At 32.3% G+C, this 17,500-nt stretch overlaps 1 protein-coding gene across 3 annotated transcripts in view; it reads left to right on the top strand.

Annotated features, from left to right (window-relative positions):
* The window catches only part of LOC137648503 (calsenilin), a 712,312-nt gene that overhangs the window by 546,967 nt on the left and 147,845 nt on the right, over positions 1 to 17,500 (top strand). For 2 of the 3 annotated variants that reach the window (XM_068381424.1, XM_068381422.1), the window contains exon 5: positions 5,111 to 5,281. In XM_068381424.1, coding sequence (XP_068237525.1) covers positions 5,111 to 5,281 — 171 coding nt within the window. Of the gene's footprint in view, positions 1 to 5,110; positions 5,294 to 17,500 lie in introns of all 3 variants that reach the window. The other variant, XM_068381423.1, reaches the window with a different exon arrangement.

Genomic DNA, 17,500 nt, shown 5'->3' with positions numbered 1-17,500 from the left:
TCTTTACATATTCTCCTCTGTCCTCATACACCTGACAATACCGAGATTACCAAACAATTCTTCTTCACCCAAGTGGTTACTTTCCTCTTACTAAGGGTAGAAGAGACTCTTTAGCTATGGTAAGCAACTCTTCTAGGAGAAGGGGACTCCAAAATCAAACCATTGTTCTCTAGTCTTGGGTAGTGTCATAGCCTCTGTACCATGGTCTTCCACTGTCTTGGGTTAGACTTCTCTTGCTTGAGGGTACACTCGGGCACACTATTCTCTCTAATTTCTCTTCCTCTTGTTTTGTTAAAGTTTATATAGTTTACATAGAAGATATTTATTTTAATGTTGTTACTCTTCTTAAAATATTTTTATTTTTCCTTTTTTCCTTTCCTCACTGGGCTATTTTCCCTGTTGGATCCCCTGGGCTTCTAGCATCCTGCTTTTCCAGCTAGGGTTGTAGCTTAGCAAGTAATAATAATAATAATAACTGATTTTGCAAATTTAAATCAACATAGGTGACTTTCTTTCATGTAGTTAAGAGCATTAATTTTAAATAAAAATAATTTGTTTTGCTCTCAAAGGAATAAATAATCATAGATAGTAGATCAGCTGTTCTCTGCAAGAGAGCTAAAATTTCCCTTCTTCGGCGGAACGATTCATCAAAACAAATGCATGAAGTAAACAAGTTCTCCAGATCGTCCTGATGTTGTTGTTATTATTATTATTATTATTATTATTATTATTATTATTACAAGCTAAGCTCCTACAACCCTAGTTGGAGAAACAGGATGCTATAAGCTTAAGGGCTCCAATAGGGAAAAATGGCCTAGTGTGGAAAGCAAATAAGAAAATGAATAAACTGCAAGAGAAATAATAAACAATGAAAATGAAATATTTTAAGAACAGTAACAACATTAAAATAGATCTTTCATATATAAACTATAAAAACTTAAAAAATCAAGAGGAAAAGAAATAGACTAGATGGAATAGTGTGCCCGAGTGTACCCTTAAGCGAGAGAACTCTACACCAAGACAGTGGAAGACCATAGTGCAGAGGCTATGGCACTATCCAAGACTAGAGCTGTTTACCATAACTGAAGAGTCTCTTTTATACTTATAAGATGAGAGTAGCCACTGAACATTTACAGAACATTAGTTAACCAATGTCATCTTAGGCTCTGTTGTTGTGGCAATCTCATGTACACCAAATTAAAATCCTTAAGGTCAGAGCACACTAATTACATTAATTTAAGATGTAACTCATTCTTTCATACATAGCTGACTTCATTGTTCTATAACTGTCCATCAGTGTCATTTTCAGTTAAAGAATGTATCTTTACTGGAATATGAATTACTTTCAGGGGATATCAGTTTTCCAAAGGAATTGTATTACTCACTATGCAAACTGTAAAGAATGTTGTCATACATATTCAGTATCTTAGTCTTGAAATGTTATAACTGGATAACCCTAAAGAGTATTGATATTATCATTATTATATGCCAGTAGAAGTGCTCTCTGAAGTCCAATAGTTTTCTAATTCTACGTCGGTAGTGATTTTAAAACAAACATTTAAAAGTACTAATATCTGTATAGTTATTACCTTAAAATATATGAATATATCTGGCATAGATATAAAATAAATGCAAACACTTCTCATGTTTGATGTATTACGTTCGCTCTGGATTTTTTCTCTTCAATAGTATCCCATGCGAAAGATGTAATTACAAAGGAAGAAATATATGAGGCTATCATGTGCCTGGCCGCAAGGCTTCTTCCAAAATGACTCTTAATATACGGACGGAGAAAACTACAAAATAATTGGACTGCGACCTATTTTTGTCTGCTAACCAAGAAAGGATATAAGAAAGGTTAAGGAAATTTCGGTTTGACGAGGCATTCTTAATAATACCCAAAAAATATTCTTGCCCAATTTAAAAGGAGGAAGTCGTAATCAAGTAAAGCCGACCGGAATTGGAATATTAGCAACGTAGTTCAAGGTCAGAAGTCAAAATGTAGTAGTTAACAGACAAATATATTGCATTGGACGTATATGTGAAATGTTTTGTAAGTTTGTTGAAAGCGTAAGTAACTATATTATGGAATTATATTCCTATTTTCATTATAATAGTTATTATGTGTTTTGGAGACCTTTCTATCAATTTAAATATCTCTATATACACATATGTGCGCGTACACACACACACACACACACACATATATATATATATATATATATATATATATATATATATATATATATATATATATATATTTATATATATGCATATATATATATATGTATGTATGTGTATATAGATATATATATGTATATATATATATATATATATATATATATATATATATAAATATATATATATATATATATATATATATATATATATATATATATATATATATATATATATTCCTATATATTTATGTATATTTATATATGTATATAATTATACTTTCCTAATTTTGTAACTCATACATATTTATTCATATTCTCTTTAATATACAAGGTAACGAATTTAACTCTATAGACAAACACGTGGAAAGCTCGTGCATCTTTAATTTATTGTTGTTTTCGGTTAGAGAGTAAATATAGTACAAAACTTTGTTTTGATCATAACATTTTGAATATATTAGTACTGTGGCCCCATCCGGACAGCGAAAATTAGCACCAAGAATCTTGACAGTTCACAAGCCATGAAGAATCTGAACTCTCTGGTCTTGGGTGGCGAGCTGAAAGTTATTGCGTGGCTGCATGGAAGTTTCAATTTAGGCGGAATGCATGTCTTAATTTATATCGTATATTATGGTCTGCATTTTCTGTGGAGGTGCAGCTTGTTAGTAAGATTAATGTGTCCAATTTTGTATAAAATGACAAAATAAGAATATTAACTTGATATAGTTTTCATTTTAATATGTTAATATTATTACTATTATTATTATTATTATTATTATTATTATTATTATTTTTATTGTCCTTATTATTATTATTATTATTATCATTATTATTATTATTTTTAGCAGTAGTAGTAGTAGTAGTAGTAGTAGTAGTAGTATTTTTATTATTATTATTATTATTATTATTATTATTATTAGCAGCTAAGCTACAATCCTAGTTGGAGAAGCAGGATGGCCTAAGTTAAGGGCTCCAACGGAAAAAAATAGCCCATTGAGGGAAGGAAATAAAGAAATAACTAAACTACAAGAGAAGCATTGAACAATTAATACAACATATTTTAAGAACAGTAACCACATTAAATAAAGCATAGTATAGTGTAAGGATAACTGATTATTTGATTATTCTTGTTCTCAAAGCAAATAAAGTTCAAATGTCACTTACCATCTGACAAATATAAGGTTTAAAATAAAATTGAAAATAAAGCAATCGAAAATAAACTTATAAGACACGTGAAAGGAAGTAAATCAGACCTGCAATACTGGATTACCATATATTACACTAAAGGTTAAGGTTAAAGGTGTCTGGTTTCAGTGCCAGTTCCATTAGAATAGATGCTCACCAGAACGTCAGCCTGGCAGGCCCAACACCCCACTGTGGTGCCCTACCACAGCAGTGGCCTCTCCAGTAAGTGGCTTAAACTCACGGTCCCGGTCGGGAATCGATCTGCTGCCATGCGAATGCTAGGCATACACGTTACGACTACTAGCCAGGAGGCTAGTACAGTGGTGTTATCCCTCCGTCATAGTAATTTTCTCCACAGGAACATAGATCAGTGTATTCTCACATACAGTTTCATTTGATTATATTGGCCCCTACTTTTACTAGTTCATAGCCTCTTCTGGCATGGAATAGCCAATCTTAGAATACAGAATGGTAGTCTATGAGTTATAATGTTTGATGTTTAAATTTCTATTTACCCTTACGGGTATATAATCTACAAAAAAAGAAAAAGGAATGTATTTTTTTTTCATTATTTCTACTATTAACTTTCTCATAGAAGAAAATCTTTCATGAAAAGAGGTTTTCCCCCATTCGAATTCACATTTGACTATGGCATCTTTTATCATGTCTGTATTGAATGGTAATTAAACTACCACCTTTATTTCTTAAGGTGTTCCCCCCTGTATTCTATGACAGCTAAAAGGTTTGAAATGTATTGAGCAAAGGCAATTAACATAAATTAAAGATTTTTTGAAATTTGAAACGTCTTAGGCAAAGGCAATTAGCATAAATGAAAGACGATCATGATGGTGAAATTACGGTGTTGTTTATTCCCTATCACAAGCTAGCTGCTAGAGCTTCTTAATCCACCATTCAGCTTACTCGAGAAATGCTCTCATCCACCTGGAGTAGGCACACACTCCACAGCACTACAAACTCTTTCCAATAATGCTTTAAGCTTCGTCTAACTCCGTGAATGAGAAGCTATTTTGAGGTTTAATTGCAGCAAATCTTCTATGCTACATCACTCACATCCAGTTCTAGAAAAAAAATAGTTTAAAACTAGTATGATATTTTACTGATACAGTTCAAATTCAATACCAGTATTTAACAGGTTCTCATATCATGTAACACTGGGTCAGCAATTTAACAGAAAAAAAAATCTCATTGCTCACCTGGTCATAAAAGGATATTAAATATATCTGAGGCATAGATAGACCCGGTAGTTTTCCTCGAATAAGTGGTGTTTTTTTTTTTTTTTTTTTTTTTTTTTTTTTTTTTTTTTTTTTTTTTTTTTTTTTTTTTTTTTTTTTTCTCCCTCTCCAGGAGACCGCGTAAGTTTGTTGACGCATATTTTACGGATGAAATTGAAAATAGCAACATGTATCGTTCTTATTTGAATGATGTGTTTAAATCCTCCGACCCGGTCAGGGATCGACCCTGGTGCTTCTTACTAAGGATATGAAGTTTGAACCACTGCAACTGAGTATGTGGGGGTGTGCAAGTGTGTATACACACACAACGTCAGTGAAACCAATTGCTTGTAAACTGAAAATATTTTAGAAGTACACGTATATCACTGGTGGTTAAAATTTGCTAAGTTCTATTCTCCCCTATATGAGGTAGTTTTCATTTTATGCATTGTTATTGAATATGAATGATCTGCATCTCGCTGGTTTTCCTAACTTTCATCTTTATTGTCGTTGCAGGACCTACTAGTAAGCTTATCACAGCTCCTCAGAGGAAGCGCGTACGACAAACTCAAGTTCGCCTTCAAACTGTACGACGTCAACGGCGACGGCTGCATCACAAAGGCGGAACTAACAGATATTGTATCGTCAGTACACGAACTTATGGGCAGAAATTGTCACAACAGACACGTAAGTCACAGGGTTAGTGAGTCTTGGAGGTAAAGTCTTCTTTCAAAAACGTTTGAATGTTAGAGGATAGTTAGAGTCCTTAGGAATATGTGTGCGTATGTGTGTCTTAGAATAAGGCGAAATCGATGTTTGGTAGTTTTTTGGGGGTGGATTGCATCAAGAGCGCTTCCACTTTACACTTCTTTACCTCGCGTGAGGGAAAGGTGTTCTTTTCAGTACGTCAAAGAGAAATGCAGAACAAATAAAGGAAATGTTTATTATATTTTTAATTCACTGGTCTTTCCATCGTCGGATTATTCTATGATAAATAAAGTTTAATAAAATCGTATGCATAACTTGTTTTACAGTTTTCGGGCGACCATAAGAAATTGTGATCTTTAAAAATATCAAACTTTCTTGTATTACTAAAATGTTGGCTTAAAATCACTAAATAAATAGTTTAGAAAATGTAGGAAACACGTTGATACTAGAATTTTAATTTAGAGTCATTCATTAAAAGAAATAGATTTGGCAGCTTATGGCGATTTTATTCTCATCAATAATTTTCAGTCTAGAAAGGATCGTAAACCAATGTTTATAATTGGCGTGTTGATCTCTAAATTATATAGCCTAATCGTTCTTGACTATTAATTTGGAGATCCGATACATCAGTTAATCTTGGGAACAATAAATAAGGACTTCTAATTCAATAGATATCAGTTTTTTCATAATTTTCTGCAATCTACGTGTCTTCTGAACAACTCACTATATCTCGGATGTAAAGTACATAAAATTGATCATTTATTTTCAATTATTTATTAAAGTGAAACTTGATTCACATAAATCAATTACCTTTTTTCTGGAAGTAGAAAAGGCAAGCTCACAACATATTTTAATATCCATATGACCCCAAATATACCAAATTCCTGACTTCTGGTAGAAATAATGAAACACAAGTGCTTATTATTTGACATTACAACACTTAATATTAATATTAATCCTACACTTTCTTTGAATTGAACGTTTGAAATCCTTTAGTAAGGATACCATACAAATGAATATATCACTTTTTCATATCTCATAGAAATCTACTTTTTATGATTTGCTACAAGTATTCAAGTTTTGAATATCATGAAATTCATGTGCTTTGCTTAGGAAAATCATGTTAAATGATATACTATATCTCTTCCCTTAAAGATAATATACCTATTAACCTTAGGAAATGAGATTTTCTCTTCTGAGGGGAGTTTTTATTTCATATGAGCATATTAACAACTTAAGATTCACAGATAACATACTTCTATTTACCGAATCATGGGAGGAACTGCAAAAGCTGATAAAAACATTTAATAGGAAAAGCAGGAATATAATGATTTTGACTTAATGAACCCGGTGCAATATAGTGGCTGGAACTCCTATCTTGATGTATTTATAGAGTTGTCATTTTTCATTCTTGATCAAACCCACTTGGCGTCCAGATTATTTATTTCTTCAGTGATTTCGGAGGAACCTAATTAACCTAACTTCCCCGTGATTTGATTTAGTTATTCATTTACACTAAGTTACATTCACATGCATATATTTTCTATTTTTATTTCAACAAATCCAATTAGATTTTCAATTTACATGCGAAGAAAAATTCCATAACAGCCAGTTAGAATATTTAGATTATTTTCTTTTGTTTTATTCCAACGATTTGAGGTGAAAATGACTCAAGTTTTAATGAGACTTATTGTAATTACTATTAAGTGCTTTATACGGAAAAAATTTATACAGTGAAGTAATTTTAAGGAAAGAATCTTCTCATTTCTAAAGTAACAAACACGTATTCGTTAGTCCGGAGACACTGAAGAAACAATTTATATTCATATGTAAATATGTCTATAAAACTGCTTACATTCGTGTCAAAGTATCCGTTTAGAAATATTTGTTGCCATGTTAATTCTCACCAGATTCAACGAGATACAATGCTAATCTTTCACAGGCTAATTAATCACTTACTCACATTAGATTAACATTCTCTGACAAAGAGACAGGAAAAGATTACATCCCATAAAAAAAGGCCATTTTATTTAAATGTATGAAAATATCTATAATTTAATGATACCATTGTTAAGTAAATAAGACTTCTAATTTATGGCAAAAGAAGTTATACTTTTGTTTTCGTTTCAATATTTTTTAAGTTATCGAAAAGTATCTTGTTGCAATGTTTCCCATTCCATATTTATTTCATCATGGTAGACCGGAATAAGAGTTTATCAAAATTCCATCATACCTGCGGTCAGTGCAAGAAGCCTGTTTAGTATAACTTCGAATGTCAAGTGCAGCATCTCTCTCTCTCTCTCTCTCTCTCTCTCTCTCTCTCTCTCTCTCTCTCTCTCTCTCTCTCTCTCTCTCTCTCTCTCTCGAAGTAGTAATGAAGTAATAGCGTGTTTAGTAGATTAAATGTCCGATATCTGTAAAATGAGTAATTTATCAAATTATGAAAATATAATAGCAATAAAAACATACGAAATGTAAATAGTAGTTAGCAATATTGTGTAGTCAAGCCCACGGCATATTATTTATTTGCCATCAATCAAGCTATTCAAATATGGATCTCTAAATTTTTAATTATAACACATTGAATGAAAAGGTTCGTTTTTAAATAAATATTCGTTAGTTTTCTTATTAAGATTTCAATTGAATTTCTAATTTACATATCATTATAAATGTATGAAAAATGACTTTTCATGAAAAGTAGAATAAAAATGTTAGTTATAAGAATTTCTCAATTTTGAAATATTACTTTCATTATAGATGTTAATTACATGCATCAGTTCCTTCAATTTAATTATAATCTTCATAACTCGATAAACTTGATTTTGTGATTTATTATGAAATATTGCATTTCTTGGGGCAACCAGGGATGATAATTATGTTTGTTTTAATGACTTCACTAATCAAGAAGTAATTAAGGGGAAAGGGTCCTGTCAACACGCGTGCGAATTACTAAGTAAACATTGATTGTCTTTCATTTTGTCATGTTATTATTCTTAGATTTGATGATGATTATAAATGTGGAATGATTCTATATTGTTTAGGAAATTTTAGATGTATTACATTTACATATATAGATATACTGATTAAGTTTGTAACAAAACTCATCTTCGTACTTCGTATATATATATATATATATATATATATATATATATATATATATATATATATATGTATGTATGTATACATATATATGTATACATATGTGTGAGTGAGTAAGGGTTCATATGTATACATATATAGCTATGTGTACATACACACATAAAGTATGTGTGTATATGAATGTATGTATATAGGTATAAGTCTGTATACAAACAATATATATATATATATATATATATATATATATATATATATATATATATATTCTCTTGTTCCGTGCCAGAAAACCAATTTCACGATTCTAATTTAACATATTTTTCCATTGACAACCTAAATCTATTTCAATTACAGGCAGGCTATATACGAAATAGACCTACATATTATACTAGACTACCTATCCAGCATTTAATCTCGAAATCAATTATTCTAGGTAACATTTCGGCTCCCCATCTGCTGCTGGGATTTCAAAGTCTCTCCCATACATTGTTATTCTGATGTCGTTTGACCTTTAATTAGTAGAAAAAAAAATATGGGTTTATTATCTGTATTCTGTTCGCCAGATCTGCTTTACTTAGAGGCACTATTTACCTGGTCTTTGCAAGTTGTGGAAAATGTTGGTGTGATTGTAGAAGGCTCGGCACCAAAACCGAACTCTATTGCAATCATTTTCTTCAGCTTGATTTTGGTTAATAATCTGGCCTCTCTCTCTCTCTCTCTCTCTCTCTCTCTCTCTCTCTCTCTCTCTCTCTCTCTCTCTCTCTCTCTCTCTCTCTCTCTCTCTCATATGCTATATATATATATATATATATATATATATATTTATATATATATATATATATATATATATATGCGTGTGTGTGTCTGTATATAGAGTATATATATATATATATATATATATATATATATATATATATATATGTGTGTGTGTGTGTGTGTATGTATAAATGTATATATACATATATATATATATATATATATATATATATATATAGTATAAATAGGATGGAGAAAAGCCAGCGTAGCATCATATATTTATTTTCCAAATTTTCGAGACTTTGGGTCTCATCATCAGGGCTGTAAAATATACAAAATATACAAATTAAAAAAGACTCAGTATTGATATTAATATAAAAAGAACAACGTAAAAGTTAAATATAATCATTTAAAAAATGAAAGGAAAAAAAGGAAAAATTATATACATATATAAAATCAAAAAGTGAAGAATGCTCAAAGTACCTATCATTATGGAGCTAAAAAACTGAGTGACGTTGTCTGGTTTGGGAAGGAGGACGTCAACTATGCTATATATAGAATTGTGGAAGAAGTCTGACCATTTAGTGGGGGCACAAGCTGTTTAATTGCCAACGACTCCAAAACAGAGAGAGAATAGTCATTGGGCGCTTGGGTGACAATACGAAAATCCTTATATGAAAATGATGTTTTACATTTATTACAATGTTCACGTATATTGGAAAATTCTTTAGTTTTCAAAATACATCCCGTACGGTGACTGACTCCGAGATGAGAATCGATTCTGACCTTGAGCAGTCTTTTGGTGGCTCCCACGTATTTCCCGATCTTACATTTCGGGCAAGTAAAGCAATATACCACCAAAGACCGCATCAAAGTCGGAAGTTTATCTTTGTGGGAGAACAAAGAACCCAGAGTTTTAGGATTTTTTTCTATTAACTTAAGGTTCACTGCCGGAAAAGTTTTTTGAATGACATTTTGTAGTTGCACCTTAAATGTGTTAGAATGAATTAAAGGTATAGAGGCATATATTAATAATTTAGGCACGTTCGGTGCAAGTTGACGTGGCTGAGATTTATCATTTAAAAAGTTATTGACATATTTCAAGATTAAGGCTGGAGGATACGAATTGTTTTTAAAAAACTTTAGTAAAAATTGGATTTCACTATGGAAGTTATGCCAGTTGGAAGATAACGTATAAGCACGGTGTAACAGCGTGGAAATACTATTTAATTTAAAAATCTTGGAACAACTGCTATAATAGTTTGTACCTTGACCTGTGAACGTCTTTTTTCTAAAGACGCTTGTATTAAAACCATGTTCTGTCCTTGTAATTAAAACATCTAAAAAAGCAAGTTGGTTGTCTTGTTCATGCTCAATTGAGAAATTTATATTAGGATGTAGGCCATTGATATATTGCAAGAAGGCTTCAGCTGCTTCTTTAGACCTAAATAGAGCAATAGTGTCATCCACATATCGCTTATAAAAGAGAGGGCGATATGATAGGGGACACCCATCCAGCATCTGTTCCTCGAAAGAGCACATAAAAGCGTTAGCCATAACTGGGCCAAGTGGTGACCCCATCGAAACACCATCAACTTGTTTAAAAACGTTATTGTTAAAAATAAAGTGAGTGTCCTGCACTGCAATTTCTAGGAGTTTCTTAAAATTATCCTTATTAAAACCATGATATAAAATATTTTCCTCGTAAAAAATCTTATCTAAAATGATGTCAACCGTCGCCTGCAACGGTATGTTCGTAAAAAGAGATGCGACATCCAAACTCACCATATATAAGTCAACATCCTGTGGTAGAATATCAGGTACAAGGTTAGCAGAATTGAGTAAAACGTATTCATTATTTGCAAATGGCTGTAGCAATGGTACCAAGAATTTTGCTATCTTGTAATTTGGGGTATTGTATGCCGCCAAAATTGGTCGTAAAGGAACACCATCTTTATGAATTTTAGGAAGTCCATATAACACACCATAGGATGAACCTGAACAAAATAATTCTTGGTAAGTGTTTTCAGTTATAATATTTTGATCTTTGAGACTTTTGAGTAATCTATTGATTTTATCCTCCACCTTAAATATAGGTTGATATGTTGGAACACCTATTTCAACAAATTTAGTTGTATCTTTAAGAATATCATCCATTTTCTGTACATAGTCATTTTTGTTTATTATCACCGTGCCTCTTCCCTTATCCGGTCTGGTTATGACAATGTCTGGGTTATTGGATAAGGTTTTAAGTAACATATAATCATCTTTACGAAAGAAAGGAAACCAGTTATTACATAATTTAGAGAAAGTTTTGTGAGCAATACTTTGCAAGTCTCTCTGCAAACCGGGTAAGTCACCTGGGAGTTGTAACGACCGAAGTCGTCCAAAAAGGATTTCTAGTGGCAAATAAAAATTACTAAAACTTGGTTTAAAATTTGGTAAACAAAAATCAAGGCCCAAAGACAAGATAAATTCTTCTCTCTTAGATAAAACATAGTTAGAATAATTAAAAACAGTGGTTTTGGAGTCTACGAATTTTGGGATCTGGATACCTAAACGTTCTAGTTTTCTAAAATGAGTATTTTGAACATTTTCTGAATAAGAGTTAACAGTTTTGGTAAGTACATGTTTTACATAAAGAAAGTCGATAAATGATACAGTATTTTCTATGATATTATACAGAGATTTTGATGTATCCTTATGTTTAGTAATAAGCTTTTCCTTGTGTCTGATCTCGATATCCAAAAGTTGTCGAGTGGCATCATAGTAGAACTGGGAGTGATAAAGTGTAGTGCGGTAGACTTTAAACTTGACGAAATTGGGAGTGATATTGTTAAGTCTGCAGTATTGGAGGAAATCCAAATCGAGTTGTGCCTTCAGACCTCTTCTTAGTGAAGTCTCCAAATGTCGATAGGTACGAAGAGTCTGCTGCCCAAATTTAGTCCTCAAATATGCAGGAAGGTTGGGGCATCTGGAACGCCGTAGATTTAGTATAAATAGGATGGAGAAAAGCCAGCGTAGCATCATATATTTATTTTCCAAATTTTCGAGACTTTGGGTCTCATCATCAGGGCTGTAAAATATACAAAATATACAAATTAAAAAAGACTCAGTATTGATATTAATATAAAAAGAACAACGTAAAAGTTAAATATAATCATTTAAAAAATGAAAGGAAAAAAAGGAAAAATTATATACATATATAAAATCAAAAAGTGAAGAATGCTCAAAGTACCTATCATTATGGAGCTAAAAAACTGAGTGACGTTGTCTGGTTTGGGAAGGAGGACGTCAACTATGCTATATATAGAATTGTGGAAGAAGTCTGACCATTTAGTGGGGGCACAAGCTGTTTAATTGCCAACGACTCCAAAACAGAGAGAGAATAGTCATTGGGCGCTTGGGTGACAATACGAAAATCCTTATATGAAAATGATGTTTTACATTTATTACAATGTTCACGTATATTGGAAAATTCTTTAGTTTTCAAAATACATCCCGTACGGTGACTGACTCCGAGATGAGAATCGATTCTGACCTTGAGCAGTCTTTTGGTGGCTCCCACGTATTTCCCGATCTTACATTTCGGGCAAGTAAAGCAATATACCACCAAAGACCGCATCAAAGTCGGAAGTTTATCTTTGTGGGAGAACAAAGAACCCAGAGTTTTAGGATTTTTTTCTATTAACTTAAGGTTCACTGCCGGAAAAGTTTTTTGAATGACATTTTGTAGTTGCACCTTAAATGTGTTAGAATGAATTAAAGGTATAGAGGCATATATTAATAATTTAGGCACGTTCGGTGCAAGTTGACGTGGCTGAGATTTATCATTTAAAAAGTTATTGACATATTTCAAGATTAAGGCTGGAGGATACGAATTGTTTTTAAAAAACTTTAGTAAAAATTGGATTTCACTATGGAAGTTATGCCAGTTGGAAGATAACGTATAAGCACGGTGTAACAGCGTGGAAATACTATTTAATTTAAAAATCTTGGAACAACTGCTATAATAGCAGTTGTTCCAAGATTTTTAAATTAAATAGTATTTCCACGCTGTTACACCGTGCTTATACGTTATCTTCCAACTGGCATAACTTCCATAGTGAAATCCAATTTTTACTAAAGTTTTTTAAAAACAATTCGTATCCTCCAGCCTTAATCTTGAAATATGTCAATAACTTTTTAAATGATAAATCTCAGCCACGTCAACTTGCACCGAACGTGCCTAAATTATTAATATATGCCTCTATACCTTTAATTCATTCTAACACATTTAAGGTGCAACTACAAAATGTCATTCAAAAAACTTTTCCGGCAGTGAACCTTAAGTTAATAGAAAAAAATCCTAAAACTCTGGGTTCTTTGTTCTCCCACAAAGATAAACTTCCGACTTTGATGCGGTCTTTGGTGGTATATTGCTTTACTTGCCCGAAATGTAAGATCGGGAAATACGTGGGAGCCACCAAAAGACTGCTCAAGGTCAGAATCGATTCTCATCTCGGAGTCAGTCACCGTACGGGATGTATTTTGAAAACTAAAGAATTTTCCAATATACGTGAACATTGTAATAAATGTAAAACATCATTTTCATATAAGGATTTTCGTATTGTCACCCAAGCGCCCAATGACTATTCTCTCTCTGTTTTGGAGTCGTTGGCAATTAAACAGCTTGTGCCCCCACTAAATGGTCAGACTTCTTCCACAATTCTATATATAGCATAGTTGACGTCCTCCTTCCCAAACCAGACAACGTCACTCAGTTTTTTAGCTCCATAATGATAGGTACTTTGAGCATTCTTCACTTTTTGATTTTATATATGTATATAATTTTTCCTTTTTTTCCTTTCATTTTTTAAATGATTATATTTAACTTTTACGTTGTTCTTTTTATATTAATATCAATACTGAGTCTTTTTTAATTTGTATATTTTGTATATTTTACAGCCCTGATGATGAGACCCAAAGTCTCGAAAATTTGGAAAATAAATATATGATGCTACGCTGGCTTTTCTCCATCCTATTTATACTAAATCTACGGCGTTCCAGATGCCCCAACCTTCCTGCATATTTGAGGACTAAATTTGGGCAGCAGACTCTTCGTACCTATCGACATTTGGAGACTTCACTAAGAAGAGGTCTGAAGGCACAACTCGATTTGGATTTCCTCCAATACTGCAGACTTAACAATATCACTCCCAATTTCGTCAAGTTTAAAGTCTACCGCACTACACTTTATCACTCCCAGTTCTACTATGATGCCACTCGACAACTTTTGGATATCGAGATCAGACACAAGGAAAAGCTTATTACTAAACATAAGGATACATCAAAATCTCTGTATAATATCATAGAAAATACTGTATCATTTATCGACTTTCTTTATGTAAAACATGTACTTACCAAAACTGTTAACTCTTATTCAGAAAATGTTCAAAATACTCATTTTAGAAAACTAGAACGTTTAGGTATCCAGATCCCAAAATTCGTAGACTCCAAAACCACTGTTTTTAATTATTCTAACTATGTTTTATCTAAGAGAGAAGAATTTATCTTGTCTTTGGGCCTTGATTTTTGTTTACCAAATTTTAAACCAAGTTTTAGTAATTTTTATTTGCCACTAGAAATCCTTTTTGGACGACTTCGGTCGTTACAACTCCCAGGTGACTTACCCGGTTTGCAGAGAGACTTGCAAAGTATTGCTCACAAAACTTTCTCTAAATTATGTAATAACTGGTTTCCTTTCTTTCGTAAAGATGATTATATGTTACTTAAAACCTTATCCAATAACCCAGACATTGTCATAACCAGACCGGATAAGGGAAGAGGCACGGTGATAATAAACAAAAATGACTATGTACAGAAAATGGATGATATTCTTAAAGATACAACTAAATTTGTTGAAATAGGTGTTCCAACATATCAACCTATATTTAAGGTGGAGGATAAAATCAATAGATTACTCAAAAGTCTCAAAGATCAAAATATTATAACTGAAAACACTTACCAAGAATTATTTTGTTCAGGTTCATCCTATGGTGTGTTATATGGACTTCCTAAAATTCATAAAGATGGTGTTCCTTTACGACCAATTTTGGCGGCATACAATACCCCAAATTACAAGATAGCAAAATTCTTGGTACCATTGCTACAGCCATTTGCAAATAATGAATACGTTTTACTCAATTCTGCTAACCTTGTACCTGATATTCTACCACAGGATGTTGACTTATATATGGTGAGTTTGGATGTCGCATCTCTTTTTACGAACATACCGTTGCAGGCGACGGTTGACATCATTTTAGATAAGATTTTTTACGAGGAAAATATTTTATATCATGGTTTTAATAAGGATAATTTTAAGAAACTCCTAGAAATTGCAGTGCAGGACACTCACTTTATTTTTAACAATAACGTTTTTAAACAAGTTGATGGTGTTTCGATGGGGTCACCACTTGGCCCAGTTATGGCTAACGCTTTTATGTGCTCTTTCGAGGAACAGATGCTGGATGGGTGTCCCCTATCATATCGCCCTCTCTTTTATAAGCGATATGTGGATGACACTATTGCTCTATTTAGGTCTAAAGAAGCAGCTGAAGCCTTCTTGCAATATATCAATGGCCTACATCCTAATATAAATTTCTCAATTGAGCATGAACAAGACAACCAACTTGCTTTTTTAGATGTTTTAATTACAAGGACAGAACATGGTTTTAATACAAGCGTCTTTAGAAAAAAGACGTTCACAGGTCAAGGTACAAACTATTATAGCAGTTGTTCCAAGATTTTTAAATTAAATAGTATTTCCACGCTGTTACACCGTGCTTATACGTTATCTTCCAACTGGCATAACTTCCATAGTGAAATCCAATTTTTACTAAAGTTTTTTAAAAACAATTCGTATCCTCCAGCCTTAATCTTGAAATATGTCAATAACTTTTTAAATGATAAATCTCAGCCACGTCAACTTGCACCGAACGTGCCTAAATTATTAATATATGCCTCTATACCTTTAATTCATTCTAACACATTTAAGGTGCAACTACAAAATGTCATTCAAAAAACTTTTCCGGCAGTGAACCTTAAGTTAATAGAAAAAAATCCTAAAACTCTGGGTTCTTTGTTCTCCCACAAAGATAAACTTCCGACTTTGATGCGGTCTTTGGTGGTATATTGCTTTACTTGCCCGAAATGTAAGATCGGGAAATACGTGGGAGCCACCAAAAGACTGCTCAAGGTCAGAATCGATTCTCATCTCGGAGTCAGTCACCGTACGGGATGTATTTTGAAAACTAAAGAATTTTCCAATATACGTGAACATTGTAATAAATGTAAAACATCATTTTCATATAAGGATTTTCGTATTGTCACCCAAGCGCCCAATGACTATTCTCTCTCTGTTTTGGAGTCGTTGGCAATTAAACAGCTTGTGCCCCCACTAAATGGTCAGACTTCTTCCACAATTCTATATATAGCATAGTTGACGTCCTCCTTCCCAAACCAGACAACGTCACTCAGTTTTTTAGCTCCATAATGATAGGTACTTTGAGCATTCTTCACTTTTTGATTTTATATATGTATATAATTTTTCCTTTTTTTCCTTTCATTTTTTAAATGATTATATTTAACTTTTACGTTGTTCTTTTTATATTAATATCAATACTGAGTCTTTTTTAATTTGTATATTTTGTATATTTTACAGCCCTGATGATGAGACCCAAAGTCTCGAAAATTTGGAAAATAAATATATGATGCTACGCTGGCTTTTCTCCATCCTATTTATACTAAATCTACGGCGTTCCAGATGCCCCAACCTTCCTGCATATATATATATATATATATATATATGTATAAATGTATATATATACATAGGTTTGTCCGCATAGAAAGTAGCAAGTGTGTATAGAAAGTCTTAATTAGCAAGAATACGAACCTCTATTGAAAATGTCATAAATAGCTTGAAATGGTAACTCCTACAGAACTAAAGTGCAGAAGATTACCTCGTGTCCTTTTGTAAATGCTGGAATGGAAAATCTCAGAGAGAGAGAGAGAGAGAGAGAGAGAGAGAGAGAGAGAGAGAGAGAGAGAGAGAGAGAGAGAATATTCGTAAATATACCTATATATTTATGGAAGTAAAATCCTAGCAATATACCTTATAGTAACATTAATGTTATACATTACATATATATAGTAACATTAATGTTATATATTACAAAGCTGTATTATTTACCAAACTAGATTTCTCATTAATAGTAACAATAGCAATAAGATTAATTTCTAATATGAATAGAGTAGTTGACTATATGAAAAAGCTATATACATTAATGATCAGTAAGATAACATGAT

This window comes from Palaemon carinicauda, chromosome 10 (assembly GCF_036898095.1).
Source record: "Palaemon carinicauda isolate YSFRI2023 chromosome 10, ASM3689809v2, whole genome shotgun sequence".
NCBI lineage: Eukaryota > Metazoa > Arthropoda > Malacostraca > Decapoda > Palaemonidae > Palaemon > Palaemon carinicauda.
Note: the sequence above shows the minus strand (reverse complement) of the source record. Positions and strands in the feature narration are given on the sequence as shown.